Source organism: Eubalaena glacialis, chromosome 15 (assembly GCF_028564815.1).
Source record: "Eubalaena glacialis isolate mEubGla1 chromosome 15, mEubGla1.1.hap2.+ XY, whole genome shotgun sequence".
Lineage (NCBI taxonomy): Eukaryota > Metazoa > Chordata > Mammalia > Artiodactyla > Balaenidae > Eubalaena > Eubalaena glacialis.
This window is the reverse complement of record NC_083730.1, coordinates 781,659-795,192: the sequence shown is the minus strand read 5'-3', so window position 1 is coordinate 795,192 and position 13,534 is coordinate 781,659. Positions and strand designations below refer to the sequence as shown.

At 50.2% G+C, this 13,534-nt stretch overlaps 1 protein-coding gene across 2 annotated transcripts in view; it reads right to left on the bottom strand.

The window, feature by feature from the left end:
• The window catches only part of SLC66A2 (solute carrier family 66 member 2), a 49,908-nt gene that overhangs the window by 27,777 nt on the left and 8,597 nt on the right, over positions 1-13,534 (bottom strand). The window contains exon 3 of one of the 2 annotated variants that reach the window (XM_061169402.1): positions 9,270-9,320. The exons of the other annotated variant lie outside the window; for it this stretch is intronic. Within the exon in view, the coding sequence (XP_061025385.1) occupies positions 9,270-9,320 (51 nt within the window). The remainder of the gene's footprint in view (positions 1-9,269; positions 9,321-13,534) is intronic. 2 annotated transcript variants of the gene reach the window in all.

The window sequence follows — 13,534 nt, the reverse complement described above, 5'->3', positions numbered from 1 at the left end:
TTTAAAAAATAAGCTAAGAAAGAAGAGAGGTCTGGATTCCCTTTCAGAAAAACTGGTGCTAGCCCAGGCGCAGGGGAGGGCGGGCACCCCGACTCCTCAAAGGGAGCCACACCTTCCTCCCCTGGGGCCCCCGGGCCTGTCAGGTGCAGGTGCAGGCACGAGCAGACAGTGCTCAGAGAACAGGAACACGGGCGGAACACCGCCAGGAGGATGCCCGAGGAGCTGGAGGTGTTAACATAAATTGCACCCCATCACCATTTCCGCAGCGAGCCCCAAACTCAGGCAGGATATGCTTTCTCCCGGGATGTGGTTTCCAGACAGTGGCCCCAAAACGGCAAGACTTGAAAGCAAGGCATGTAGAGCTGAAGGGAGGTGCCCCGGACTGGGGGCCGAGCCGCGTGTCGCCGCGGATACATCAAGCTCACCTGCTCCCTAACTGCCTCTAGAGACACCTGATGGTGACGAGCACACCCCTGAAGCTTCCCAATTATTGAAATGTTACTCGGAAGGTCTGAGGCTCCCCTGGATCCACAAATCCATCCCTTCCTTGTTCAGTCCGATCACTTCTGGGTTAAGACGTGATTTACCATTTGGAGAATCTGCACCAGGAGACTGTGTCCTAGTGGCAAGAAAGACTCGGTTTCTTATCGGATTGTATTTTTATGCTCCAAACGAATATGGAAGACATCTGGCCTAAGAGGGTGCAGACCGGCCACCGGTGAGAAGAGCAGAGACCCCGGGGAGGCTTCCGCATGCGGCTCCAGCCACAGAAGCCGCTGCGCCGCGGAGCCGACTGGGTCGCCGCACTCAGCCCGGGGCTTACAGCGCGCAGACGCCCCAGGCACCGCTGCACGCAACCTGCAGCCGTGCCCGGGCAGCCCCTCCTGGGCCTCCGCTCCGGCCGGCACGCGGGCCCCTCCCCGGGCAGGAGCGCGGGTCCTCACCGGGTACCTGCGGGGGACACGCACCAGCCGGCCGGCCCAGGAGCCCCCCTGCGCCCCCAGCGCCTGTCTAGAGCGCACTCCCTCCAAGTGGGGCTCCGCTGTGTGTAAACTGCGCCTCCACGGAGTTGATTTTTAAAAATACACAAACCCCTCACCTATCGCAATGCAACAACTTGGTCCTCTCAAATCGTGAGGTCACATTTCAAAGAGGAAGGAGGCTTCTGGGGACGCTGTGGGCACTGCCCTCTGACCCCGGACGCCTGGGCCTGGCCGGCAGCAGGGCCGATGCCGAAGCCGGTTTGCTGCCACCGGACTCGGCTGTCAGGTCCGCTCCTCGCGTCGCCGTCCAACGCCATGGAGAACCGGCACAGCCGGCACCACCGCCTCCCTGCACCACTGCCCTGACCCGTCCCGCCCACAGCCCACGGCCCGCCCCTCCCCTTAAAGCCGAGACCCTATTAACCACCGGCAGTTACGGCTCCGCAGCAACTGACGCTCAATCCTGGCCTGGCGGCCCGCGCGCGCCCCCGTGCGACCCGCTCCCGGGAACACGCGAGTGACCGGCCGGAGGGGCCCGTGCGCTTCGGCCCCGTGGGGACAGCGCGCGAGCCCTGGGGCGGACACACCAACACCAAGGGGGCTCCCCACGCGCCCCACTCTCGGGGACAAGACCACCCGTTCTCAGGAGACCCTCACGTGCCAACCTTCCATCCCTTCAAAGCCCTGGTTCAAACTGAAACCCGGCTCTTAACCCCACTGCTGTCTCATTCACCTGTTTATATGACTCTGAAGTGCCCGCTGGGTCCTGGGACACAGCCCTGACCTCCAAGCCCACGTCCAGGGCTCACCCTCCAGCAAAGAAAGAGGGTGTGCCAGCCCCCATGCGAGCACAGGGCCATCTGAGAAAGCCCAGGGCATGGCCCGGCTGGGCTCCAGGTAGGGGCTGACCTGGAGGGAAGCCCACCCAGGTGCAGACCCTTCCCAGCCCCCAGCTTCACTTTATCCAAATGACCAGGGACGACACAGGACTCAGCGAGGGTAGCCAGCGATCTGGTGCACGAGTATAAATGCCCTCTCAGCCTACAGAGCCTGGTTCACATTTCGAATCCACCTTTAATCCCGTATGCCCCCAACACCACCCTCGCCCAAGGCAGGCAGGCCACGGCCCAGAGACTCAGAGACCCAGCCGGAAGCCCCACCGACCCCCTAGCTGGGCAGGACTGACCACTGAGAGGGGACACACCCCTCATTCAAAAGTGCTACCTGGGAGGTGAGCTCATCACGTCCCAAGGCGGCCCCGGGCAGTTGAGCCTCACCCTGGGTGCTGGTTGGTTGGCCTTCCTGGCTCCTGGCTGCAGGAGGCTTTTCGTCGTGTCCCGTCACACCTCCAGGCCCCACTGCTAGCTTCTGCCCAGACAATGAGAGAGGCCAGAAGCTGACGGCCTGTGTTCCCTGCTCTGCCATTCTGCCCAGCGAGCTGGTCACTGGTTGACGGAACCAGCTCTGTGCTGAACCATGGCACCCACATGGCTGTACCCAGCTGAACAAGCACCAGAAAGGCCCTGACCCAGGCAGACTGGGATAAGTAGTTTTCCCCAAATCAAAATAGCAGCTTCACTTTAAAAGTGAAGTTTTAAGGCTACTTCTCAAAACTTAAGGGAGGACATGGCCTTCCGGTAAGGTGAAACTTCCAGAGCGCCCACTTGACAGTAAACCCACAGAGAATGCTCAAGTTCCCTGAGTTCACCCATAAGTAAACAAAAACAGAAAAGCTAGTGCCCTCCTGGCCCGAAACATCCTCTGTAATTCGGCCAGCAGGGCTTCAGTCGGGTGAAAAGCAGCCGAGGGGATGGGCACGTCCAGGACAGGGGTGTGAGGTTCTCTGCAGACCCTTTCCCCAGCAAAGCAACCCTCACTGTTGTGCATTATAAGAAACGAGCATTTAAAGTCTCTGGAACGGAGAGGCATCTATTTGGGAAAAGAGCCTGGACATGGCCTGCTTCCTGCCCCGACCCCGAGTGTGATGACAGCATCACCCCAGGCAGGGGCAGCCCAGATGGGCCCCTCCCCGCAGCCCCCAGGAGCAGCGGGCACAGAATACCCCTCCTGCCTCAGTGCGCTCATGGGGTGGAGGTCCCACGACTGGAGGGGAAGCCGGGAATACCAGGGGCTACAACCCCCAGTGCCCACACTTAGAGCAGTGCTGTCACCCCAACAAGGGCCACCGCTGCCCGGCCTCCAGCTCCAGAGCAAGGGTTCAGAGGGTCTGCCCTGGAAGTGGGGGGGTGAGAACAGAGAGCTCCACAGCTCTCCCCAGAGGGGTACCTTGCTTGGAACAGAGCTTGGTCAGGTTCAAGCCTAAGGGCACAGACAAAAACAATAGGTAACCTGCTGGAGGGGCAACTGAGGGGAAGCTGGCGGTTTATCAGAGAGAGACAGCCAGAGCAGCCCTCCTGGACACAGCAACTGTCAAAGGCTGGCCTCAGGCCACCTCTGCCTGACTTTAACTGGATCAGACCTTAGAGCGCTGCATGGCCTAGGCCGTTATCAAAACCAACAGAGCAATCAGCTGTTAATCAGTGGTGGCAGACCCTAGAGAAGCTTAACAGGGGGGCCAAGGAGAGTCAAAGACAGCTGGTCCACAGCCAGCCTGGCGGGGGAGGGGGGAGAGAGATTCTAAGAGGGCACCCATCAAGCCAAGTCACTAAACACACAGACACGCAAACAAGCCCCCCAACTAGGGTGGGGTCAGTATCCAGTTGCTACAATATTTTACCTAAAATAGCCAGTTTTCAACAAAATATGTATGGAAAGTGGCCCATACACAGAAGAAGAAAGAAAAGAAAAAGAAGGAAGCATTGCTTTTGAAGGGACAGAACCATTGGACTTAGCAGAAAAGACTTCAAAGCAGCCATTACAAATATGTCCAAAGAACTAAAGGAAACCATACATAAAGAATTAAAGGAAGTATACTGACAATGTCTCATCAAATAGAGAATATCAATAAAGAGGTAGAAATTATTAAAAAGAGCCAAATGAAAATTCTGGAGTTGCAAAGTCCAGTAACTGAGGTAAAAAAAAAGAAGCACAATAGGGGCTCAACAATAGAGCTGAGCTGGCAGAAGATTCAGCAAACTTGAAGACAGATCAATAAAGATTATGCATCTGAAGAACGATGAGAAAACAGAATTCAGAAAATTGAACAGAGCCTCAGAGACACATGGAACAATAGTCATTGCACCAGCATGTATGTGACGGGTGCACTGAAGAGAGGAGAAAGGAGAGGAAAACAGCCTAAGAAATAATGACCGAAAACTTCCCAGATTTGATGAAAATATCATGATGTCTACACACCCAAGAAGCTTAACAAGTTCCCAAAAGGATAAGTACAAAGAGAACTACACCCTCACTGAATACCACAGTCTAAATGTTGAATGCCAAAGAAAAAGACAGACTCTTGAAATCAGTAAGAGAGGGAATTCCCTGGCGGTCCAGTGGGTAGGACTCCATGCTTTCACTGCCAAGGGCCTGGGTTCAATCCCTGGCCAGGGAACTAAGATCCCGCAAGCCGAGTGGCACAGCCAAAATATAAAAAAAGAAGAAAGAAATCAGGGACTTCCTTGGTGGTGCAGTGGTTAAGCATCGCCTGCCAATGCAGGGGACAAGGGTTCGATCCCTGGTCTGGGAAGGTCCCGCATGCCGCAGAGCAACTAAGCCTGTGCACCACAACTACTGAGCCCGCGCTCTAGAACCCTCAAGCCACAACTACTGAGCCCGTGTGCCACAACTACTGAAGCCCACGTGCCTAGGGCCCATGCTCTGCATCAAGAGAAGACACCACAATGAGAAGCCCGCGTACCGCAACTAAGAGTAGCCCCTGCTCACCGCAACTAGAGAAAGCCCGTGTGCACCAACAAAGACCCAACGCAGCCAAAAATTTAAAAAATAAATTAACTTAAAAAAAAAAAAAGAAAGAAATCAGCAAGAGATAATGAGTAACATATTCGAAATGCAGCAAAGAAACTGTCAACCAAGATTCTTACATCCAGCAAAACTTTATTTTTTTATCCTGGCTGCACAGCCTGTGGGATCTTAGTTCCCCAACCAGGGACTGAACCCGGGCCCTGGGCCCTCAACAATGAGATCGTGGAGTCCTAACCACTGGACCACCAGGGAATTCCTGCAAAATTTTTTTTTAAAACAAGGGCAAAATAGAGACATTTCCAGATAAAAAAGAACTGGGAGAATTTCTTGTTAGCAGACCATCTTACAGGAAATACAAAAAATAAGTTCTTCATGATGAAAGAAAGAGACATCAGGCAATAATTATAATCCACTTGAGAAAAACAAGAAGTATAGGTAAAGGTAATTATGTAGGTAATTATAAAAGACAGTATACGTGCGTAGTTCTTCTCCTTTCCTCTCTTAACTGATTAAATAATTAAGTTAGTATAAGTCTGAAGTAGATTCTGGTAAGATGCATATCATAAGCCTTAGAGCAACCACCAAGAAAATAACATAATATAATATAATGTGATATAATGTAGTATACACACACACACACACACATACATATGTATGTGTGTCTATATATATATTTAAGGCTCATTAAAGGAATTAAAGGGGCTTCCCTGGTGGCGCAGTGGTTGAGAATCTGCCTGCCAATGCAGGGGACACGGGTTCGAGCCCTGGTCTGGGAAGATCCCACATGCCGTGGAGCAACTAGGCCCATAAGCCACAATTACTGAGCCTGCGCGTCTGGAGCCTATGCTCCGCAACGAGAGGCTGCGATAAGGAGAGGCCCGCGCACCGCGATGAAGAGTGGCCCCCACTTGCCGCAACTAGAGAAAGCCCTCACGCAGAAACGAAGACCCAACACAGCCATAAATTAAAAAATAAATAAACCCAAAGTTAAAAAAAAAAGTTTATTAAAAAAAAAAAAAGGAATTAAAATATTACACTAGAAAATGTTCACTTAATACAAAAGAAAGCAGTAAAAAAGGAACAGTTGGGGGTTAGGGTAGACATGAGGATAGAAAACAGAAACTGAAATGGACAGAAACTGAAATAGACATGAGGATAGAAAACAGAAGCAGAAACATTAAATGTGAATGAATTAAACAATCCAATCAAAGGGCAGAATTGCCAGAATGAGGTTTTTTAAACAATCCACTATATGCTGTCTACAGGAGACTTACTTTAGATTCAAAGATACAAAGAAGTCAAAAGTAAAGTGGAAAAAGATATACCATACAAACAGCAATCATAGGAGATCTTCAGTAGCTACACTACTATCAGAAAAAAATTGACTTTAAAACAAAAAAATTACTAGAAATAAAGGAAAATTTTATAATGATAAAAGGGCCAATCTATCAGTATGATAAAACTATAAACATATGCACCTAACAACAGTGCCCCAAAATATAAAAAGCAAAAACTGACAGAAGTGAAAAGAGAAACAAATAATCTAAAGGTAGGTGGAGATTTCAATACACACTTTTAGTAATGGACATAACAACTAGACAGAGGAAAAAGGGAAGAGGAGACCTGACCACACTACAAACCTAACAGACACCCCTCCACCTCCACCTGACAACAGCAAAACATACATCGTCCTGAAGTGCACGTGGAACGTTCTCTAGGAGAGACCATCGGCCAGGCCATCAAACAAGCCTCAATTTAAAATGACTGGAATAGGGACTTCCCTGGTGGCGCAGTGGTTAAGAATCTGCCTGCCAATGCAGGGGACATGGGTTTGATCCCCAGTCCAGGAAGATCCCACATGCTGCAGAGCAACTAAGCCTGTGCGCCACAACTACTGAGCCCATGCTCTAGAGCCCGCGAGCCACAACTACTGAGCCCGCGTGCCACAACAAAGAGTAGCCCCCGCTCGCCGCAACTAGAGGAAGCCTGCAAGCAGCAACAAAGACCCAATGCAGCCAAAAATAAATAAATAAATACATTTATTTTTTAAAAATATAAAATAAAATAAAATGACTGGAATTATACAAAATATGTTCTCCAACTACAATGGAATTAAATTAAAAATCAATAACAGAAGGAAATTTGGGGGATTCACGAATATGTGGAAATTAAACAACAAACTCAAAAATAACAAATGAGTCAAAGAAGAAATCCTGAAGGAAATTTTAAAATATTTTAAGACCAATGCAAACAAAAACACAACATACCAAAACTTATAGGATGCAGCTAATGCATTCCTTACAAGGAAATTATGGCTGTAAATGCTACATTTAAAAAGAAGATCAACTATATGTCAATTTAAAAAAAGAAGAAGTATCTCAAATCAATAAATTAATTCTATCTTAAACTAAAAAAAAAAAAAAAAAAGCAAATGAAACCCAAAATAAGCAGAAGGAAAGAAATAATAAATACTAAAGTGGAAATAAATAGGGACTAGAAAAACAATAGAGAAAAATCAACAAAACCAAAAGTTGGCTCTTTGAAAAAAAAACCCAATTAAATGGACAAACCTTGAGCTGGAAGGACCAAAACAAGAAGGAGAGGGAAAGGGAGGAGAGTCAAATTACTAAAGTCAAGAATTAAAGAAAGATCATTACCACCAACTTTACAGAAATCAAAAAGATTATAAGGGAATACCAAGAACAATTATATGCCAACAAATTAAATAACAGATTAAACGGACAAATTCCAAGAAAGAATTTCTATTGAAACTAACTCAAGAAGAAATAGAAAATCAGAATAGATCTATAACAAGTAAAAGACTGAATTAGTACTTTTAAAACTTCCCACAAAACGCCCAGGCCCAGAGAGTTTCACTGGATAATCGTACCAAACATTTAAAAGAATTGATGAACTTGCAACAAGCAGTAAATAAGCCCCATAGATCTAATGCACAGTACAGTGAATATAGATAACGTTGTATTATAATCAGCAAACTTGCTAAGAGACTAAAAGTAATTATTCCAACTACTAAAAAAAAAAAGATAATTATGTAACATGATAGAGGTGCTCATTTTCACTACATGGCTATCATATCACAGTATATAAATGTATCAAATTAACATGTACACATTTAACTTACATAATGTTATATGTCAAATATATTTCAATTAAAACATTTTAATTAATAAAGAATTGATAGCAATCCTTCACAAAGTCTTAAAAAAAAAAAAATAGAAGAGGAAGGAACACTTCCCATTCCCAACTTACTTTATAAGGCCAGTTCTATCCTGATACTAAAACCAGTCATCACAAGAAGAAGAAAAAAAAAAAAAGACCAATATTTCTTATGAATATGGACACAAAAATCCTCAACCTAATACTAGCAAACAGAATCTAGCAACTTATAAAAAGGATTATACATCATGATCAGATGAGATTTATCCCGAGAATGCAAGGTTGGTTCAGCATACAAATATCCATCAATGTAATACACTGTAATAGTAGAATAAAGAACAAAACCACATGATCATCTCAACAGACACAAAAAGCATTTGACAAACTTAAATATCCTTTCATGATGAAAAAACTCAACAAACTCAGAATAGAAGGGCACTTGCTTAACCTAATAAAGGGCATCTCTGTAAAATCCATAGCTAACATCATACTTAATGGTCAAGGACTAAATGCCCTCTCATTACGATCAGGAACAAGACAAGCACATCTGCTCTCCCACTTCTGGCCAGGGTAATGAGGCAAGAAAGAGAAATGAAAAGCATCCAGATTGGAGGAGAAGGAGTAAGACTGTCTCTATCTGCGGATGACGTAATCTTGCATGTAGAAAATCCTCCAAAATCCACTAAAAAGCTATTAGAATAAATGAGTTCTGCAAAGTTGCAGGACACAAGATCAATATGTGAAAATCAATTTTATTTCTACAAAGTAACAATGAGCAAACCAAAGTGAAATCAAGAAAACAATTCCATTTACCATAGAATCAAAAAGAATAAAATACTTTGGAATAAATTTAACAAAAGAATTCCAAAACCTGTGTCCTGATCATTTCTCTTTCTTTCCACCTCTCCGTGCCCCTCCCTCCCTCTCCCCCTCCCCGCCCCCCACACAGAAAATGGGCAGGTTTCTAGGAGCTACTTCATGCTCGAAAACAGCAGGTGTGGTTGGTTAGCTGGCTGGAGGCTTGGCCACACTGGGTGGGTGATGTGCATGCAAGGTGAGGATGTGGCACAGATGGGAGCAGAGACAGAGAGGGACGGAGATGCAGAGAAGGAAGCTCATGCAGTGTGGTACCTACCCAGATGTGACCGCCTGGGGGGGGCTCATGCAGCGTGGTACCTACCCAGATGTGACCACCTGGGGGGACTCATGCAGCGTGGTACCTACCCAGATATGACCGCCTGGGGGGGGCTCTGGCTTCATCTTTATTATCTGCAGCTACATTTAAAGACAGAGAGAGAGAAAACAGGAAGGAAGAAGAGACAAAACAGACTGGTTTTAACACTGGTAAGTCCTTGTTGTATTTCTTTTAAAAACAAAACAAAGCAATGGAACAGGAAGACAGAAAGCTTTTGGTTTCTGTGCATTAGGAAATCCACTTTCTGAGCCATTTTTCTCCAAACCTACCCTCCTCCAAATAAGTGCTTGGGACAGAGGGAAAAAAATGAAAAGTCACCTCATTTTCACTTAATTTCTAAGGTCAGAGGTGCTGACAGAGATACAGCAGACCCTACTTCTACTTTCCCCTGGGAACTCATCTGTACGCAAGCCCTGGTTGCAAGATAGTCGTCTCAGGGTGCAAACTCTCCGGAAGGTTGCTCGATAGAGCTGTTTTCAGAGGACACTCAACAGAACACCCGCCGTAAACGGAGAGCTAGCTCAGCACGTGAACTTGACCGCCCTCGGACATCACACCCAGTCAGGGAGCAGGTCTGGCAGCTGTCTCCGCTGTGGCCCAGGAAGGAGTATCTGACCCAGTGTGCGACAATTCGATTGCCAGGTACCTTGCCCCCCCGAGCACGCCACCCCACCTGAGACCTCCCTAGTCTGGGCCACCCCAGGACAATGACCGACTGACCTACCGACCAGAGGCCCTGAAGACACAGCACCTCCAGCTGGGTTCCACCTGCAGGTGGGGTCTGGGATGGACGGTGGTTAAAGAGAAGAGTCACCGAGGTCAGAAAGCAGAGGCAGGATCAAAGGTCGTGGGTCACCTGCCCCAGGCCATGTACGCTCTACCCCCAAATGGAAATTGTGCAAGTAATCAGCTAAAAGCAAACACCAGACTTGCTGCCTAGACCCGGGAGGAGCTGGGGGGTCGGGGCAGGGGCAGCGGTTTATAAACCAACACAAACTGCAGTCTCCTCTCCTCACCCCACCTCTCTCCCCAACACCCCCTCCTGGACCTTCTGGGTTCTGACTCCCCAGAGTTGGTCAGATCCTCTCAGCTTTTGGCTTCTATTTCTTTGATTGAGACCAATTTCACCATTCACCTCCTCTATAGATCAAAATCCCAAAAGAGGGAAGGAGGGGAGGGGAGGGGAGGGAGGCTGCAGGAGAGAGCGCTCAACTCAGTTACTTGTGCGTTTCAGACACGGTTTCCCTTCTCTTCTCCAGGCTTGATCACACTGAGCTGACAAGCAGAGCTTCGCACATGCAGAGCCGCCGGGCACGGCTGGGAGACGCACAGGACTGCGCGGGTGCAGAGCTGGGGGTCGGCAAGCAGAGGGCTGGGTAAGTTGGCTCAGGGTGGGAAGGTCACGTCCCTGTGCACTGCACCAAGCTACCTAAGGTTCCTCGGCTGGAAAGCAACATGATCAGATCTACGTTTTAGAAAAGACACCTTTGCATAGGACAGATGGAGGAAAGTGGGCTCTGAAGCTGAGAGACGCTACAAGTGTTTTCAACAATCATGTGCTTCCACAGAGCTGTACTGAGGACACACTCCAGGCCAGGCACGAAGGTTCCAAAACAACCGCACTGGGACGTCCCTGGTGGTCCAGTGGTAAAGAATCCGCCTTAAAGTGCAGGGGACACGGGTTCAATCCCTGGTCAGGGAACTAAGATCCCACGTGCCACAGGGCAACTAAGCCCACGTGCCACAACTGGAGAGCCTGCGTGCCGCAAACTACAGAGCACATACGCCCTGGAGCCTGCGCATCACAACTAGAGAAGAGAAAACCCGCACGCCACAACTAGAGAGAGGTCCGCACACGGCAACGAAAGATCCCGCCTGCCTCAACGAAGATCCTGCGTGCCGCAACTAAGACCCGACGCAGCCAAAAATAAATAAATAATAACTGAATCTTTAAAAAAACACACACACACAACCACACTGTCCTCAGAACCCCCCCTCCCCCACCAGGAGGCGGGTCTTTGCCCCCTTGACTATGGGTGGGCCTGAGACTGCAGGTCTTCAGAAGTGATGCTGTGTGAGTTCCAAGACTAGATCTTTAAAAAGATACGGCGTCCACCCGGCTCTCCCCTTGAAACCCAGTGCCACTTTGTGAGGAAGCCCAGGCCACATGAGGAGGGCACGCAGGGATGTTCCAGCAGAGCCCGGCTGAGGTCCAGCCAACGGCCAGCACCAACCCAGACACATGAGAGAGGAGTGAAAGAGAGAGAGGCACAGAGAGAGACAGAGACAGAGACAGAGGGAGAGACAGAGCGAGAGACAGAGCTAGACAGAGAAAGAGGGGGTAAGGAGGAGAGACAGTGAGAGGGAGAGACACAGAGAGAGACAGAGACAGAGGGAGAGACAGAGCGAGAGACAGAGCTAGACAGAGAAAGAGGGGGTAAGGGGGAGAGACAGTGAGAGGGAGAGACACAGAGAGAGAGAGAGAGAGAGAGAGAGAGAGAGAGAGAGAGAAAGGGGGAATGGGAGAGAGTGAATGAGACAGTGAGAAAGGAGCTCAAGCAAACAGCCCAACTGTGGAGTCCAAAGCAAAAATGTCCTTTCACGTCATCAAGTTTTGGGGTCACTCGTCGAGCAGCCCCAGAGACAGGGACCAGAGATGACAAGGCAGAAGTTCCAGCAGAGCTGAGACAGGAGAGTCAGCCTCTGGTGGCCAGCAGGAGGCTGGGGGGGGGACAAGAGGCAGGCCGTCAACTGCCCCAGGGGCTTTAGTCCTGTCACACTTTGAGACTCACTGCTGGGGGCACCTTGGAGAGACCACGCGGGGGCAACGGTGCCTGCGTGTGGTGGAGGGGACGGCGGCTACAGGGGGACGCAGGGGGACCGGGGACCGGGAGGAGTATTACCATGGTGGTCCAGGCAACACGGGAACACGAGACCCTGTGTCAGCTCCGGGGCAGCGGGCTGAACTGAAGCAGGATTGTAACCTGATGTCCCAGGACACCACGGAGCCCTTGAAAATGCAGGATGGTCTGTGGATAAACATCTTCCTGGGGAAGGGGGTGTCCTCAGCTTTCATTCTCAGGATGGCATGTGACCCTCCCCACCCAACGTGTTTTTACAGCTTTCCTGAGCTATAACTGCACACCACAGAAAGGTCACTCTGCCAGTGCTGTGCGGGGTGCGCGCAGGCGTGTGGTGCAGCCACCACCGCTATGGCATTTTAGAACTTGCACCCCTCACGAGGAGACCTGTCCCCTTCAGCAGTCACCCCCTCCCCATCCACCGCCCCAGCCAATGCCACCCCAGTGCTGAGATGTGGGGCAAGCCTCAGGTGAATTCACGCCTGCAGCCGGTTGGTGACACACCCATGGGGAGGCACTATTCTTAGTGACAGTACAACACGGGAATCTGGCGGGAGGGACGTGTGGCCCGGAGGACCCCCGAGGAAACGACTTCTCAGCAGCCTCGCTGTCGGCCGGCCTCATGACGGAACCTGGCCGGGAGCCGTGAGGGAGGCACCTGGTGGAGACGCAACGCTCTGTTATTCTTGGGTCCCTGAGCTGCAGCGGGAAGATCGGAGCCGACCGGGGCCCCGTGAAGGGCCGGCCTGGGAGGGGGGCGCTCTGTCTCCCGGGAGACCTCCAGACCGGGCTCCTCGGACACCTGGCCGACTGCGGGGCTGGGGCAGGAAACCGGACAGCGAGCTCAGAGCATCCTGTCGCACCGACGTCCGGGGCCCGCAGGACCAGAGGTCAAAGATCAAGAGCCGACGGCAGAGGCTCCCCCTGGCCAGAGGTGGTAAAGGGGCTTCCACCGCACGGAACACAGGGTCACGTACAAACAAACGTGCTCACTGCTGCAAGATGCTGGGAACCAATTTTGAAAAGTGGCAAATACAGAGGAATAAGCAAGCCCTCACCTGCCTTCCTTTACAAATCAAACTGTCGGAAGACCAAGTAGCGTTTGTGGGGAAGTTTCTCTAGAGAAGGTGAGACGGCAGAGCCTCGGGGCTGGCGGCCCGGGACTGACTGTCAAACTGGGCCCTGGGCCCCCACGGCTGCCACCACCCAGAGGGGCCAGCTGACAGCCACACCTCCTAGAGGAAGGACGCAACAGTCCTGCAAAGACAGAGGGCCAGACCTGGGTCCAATTATCTTTTAAAATGTTCTCTACAGGGCGTCCCAGACAGACCTGGTCCAGCAGCCTGATTCCGTCCAGATCCCGTGGGCCTGACTCGCTCCACACTGCTGCTGGCCCGCTGACCCTGTGCCGGGTGTGCGGCGCTCAGCTCACA